This window comes from Vigna radiata, chromosome 8 (genome assembly GCF_000741045.1).
Source record: "Vigna radiata var. radiata cultivar VC1973A chromosome 8, Vradiata_ver6, whole genome shotgun sequence".
NCBI classification, from domain to species: Eukaryota; Viridiplantae; Streptophyta; class Magnoliopsida; order Fabales; family Fabaceae; genus Vigna; species Vigna radiata.
The window spans coordinates 41,216,580-41,218,469 of NC_028358.1; the positions used below are offsets into that span (position 1 = coordinate 41,216,580).

The 1,890-nt window shown below is 40.6% G+C and overlaps 1 protein-coding gene across 1 annotated transcript; it reads right to left on the bottom strand.

Annotated features, from left to right (window-relative positions):
* Nucleotides 1-496: 496 nt before the first annotated feature.
* On the bottom strand, nt 497-1,690 carry LOC106771017 (carboxylesterase 1). The gene has a single exon (XM_014656895.2). The coding sequence runs from the start codon at nt 1,584-1,586 to the stop codon at nt 570-572; it is 1,017 nt and encodes a 338-aa protein (XP_014512381.1). The 5' UTR covers nt 1,587-1,690; the 3' UTR covers nt 497-569.
* Between the last annotated feature and the right edge of the window lie 200 nt (nt 1,691-1,890).

Consider the following 1,890-nt stretch of genomic DNA (forward strand, 5'->3'; position numbering starts at 1 on the left):
TATATTTCTTTGAACTAAAATAATAAATAGATGACACAACTTCTTCAAAACTTTTATACTAAACACCTTTATTAATTTTTTTTTATTTTTTAATTATATAGAAATCGTGCTTGCAACCTTTCTTAATTTTCTTTACTTTATTACAATTTCAAAAATTTTCATATATATATATATATATATATATTGAAGTCATATTATTTTTATATGATTTTATTTAAGTGTGATTAATTTTAAATAAAATTATGTTTGATCTACGACTTTATAACTATCTAGTGTTTTGTAAAATTTGAGAAATTAGAAGTGATCTGAACTTTTTTTGTCACGAGTCCTAGTAAAGTCGTGGCATTCTAATTTTTTAAAAAAGTGACCAAATGAGTAAAATCAAATTAGACCAGATGGGTCAATTTGACTACATTTTTCTTGCAAATATGAGGTGATATTTTGTGACCGTTTTCCTTTATGGATTTACTTTTTCATCGTTTTTGAGCACAAGAAATTATATAAATAACTTGGTTTATTAAACATTGAGTGCATAAAACATAAAAAGCGACAAAAAAAAAAAAAAGTAACTAATGAAGAGTTTTAAGTAAACGAAAGACTTGGAGGGACATGGAAGGGTCACCGACAAAGATGCCATGTCGACCCCCTTCATAAAACTTTCCAACCACGTGCACACCCTTATGCTCAAGCAATTTCACCAGCTCTCTCTCGCGGGCCACCAGTGGGTCCCCTTCACATCCAAACACCGCAACCCTCCATCCAAGAACCTTAATCTCATCCAAAATCTTATCCCCACCGTTGATAGTTGGATTTGAATACGGGTAATCACGATCAACGCCAACGGGCAGTGACAGATTCCACATCAAATCCGTGATAGCCAAAGGTATAGTGTTGTCCTCGGCAAGCCTTATCTCTGATGGACTCCTCTTCTTCCCACCAAAAAATGGTTGAATCAATATCAACCCTGAAATCTTCAGCGGTTTCAACTTCCCAACCTCCGCCGCCGCACGTAGACCCGCCGTGTAGGCAATGTTTCCCCCGGCACTCTCCCCCATCAGATAGCAGCGGGAGTAATCGGCGTGGTGCAACCAGTCGTCGTTGGAGGCTTTGATCCAGTGCAGCGCCTCCACGGAGTCTTCGTAGGCGGCGGGGAGGCGGTGCTCCGGGGCGAGGCGGTAGTCGACGGAAACCACGACGGATTGCGTGGTGTCGGCCATTCTGACGCAGAAGTCGTGGAAGTAAGTGGAGGCTGCACTTTCGAAGATGAAGCCTCCGCCATGGTAGAAGACGATGAGGGGTAGATTGGGGTTGGGGGAATGATGGAGTGCTTTGTGGGGTAGGTAGATCCGCGCCCAGGTGTGGTTGAATTTGTTGATGGGGAGGTCTTTGGAGAGAACGGGTGTGGGGAGCGAGGGATCTGGCGAGGGAGGGCTTTGCGGCGAAATGCTTAAGCGTGTGAGGGTGCCGTTTGGGTTGAGGATGATGTTGAGGGCTTTGTAGGGATCCATGGCTGAGTTAGCAACCATTGATGCATGGATCAGAATCAGATACACTGAGACCGCAGTAACCACTGTTTGCAGTGTCATGCCTGATAAAAAATCTTCTTGATTCTTTCCTTCAAAGTTCAAACGGAGTGTTATATAATAAGAAATAATGTTTTAGGTCCACAAAATGAGATGCTTGTGTATATACATACAAAATATGTACATATCTATTATTATTTATTTAATTTTAGTAGAATCTGATGCTAGCTAGGTGAGTGAAGAAAGTGGTGTCTGAGTGAGAGTTGTGTTTATGGCCTGAAGATAATTGAGAACAGCTCGCAAATAGCTACGGGACAAAAACTAAGTCTTAAATAATGTTTTAACGTAATTGAAAGTTGGCATCAAC

Excerpts from the sequence above, each read along its gene's own strand:
- LOC106771017 (XM_014656895.2), bottom strand. The coding sequence starts at position 1,586 with ATGACACTGCAAACAGTGGTTACTGCGGTCTCAGTGTATCTGATTCTG.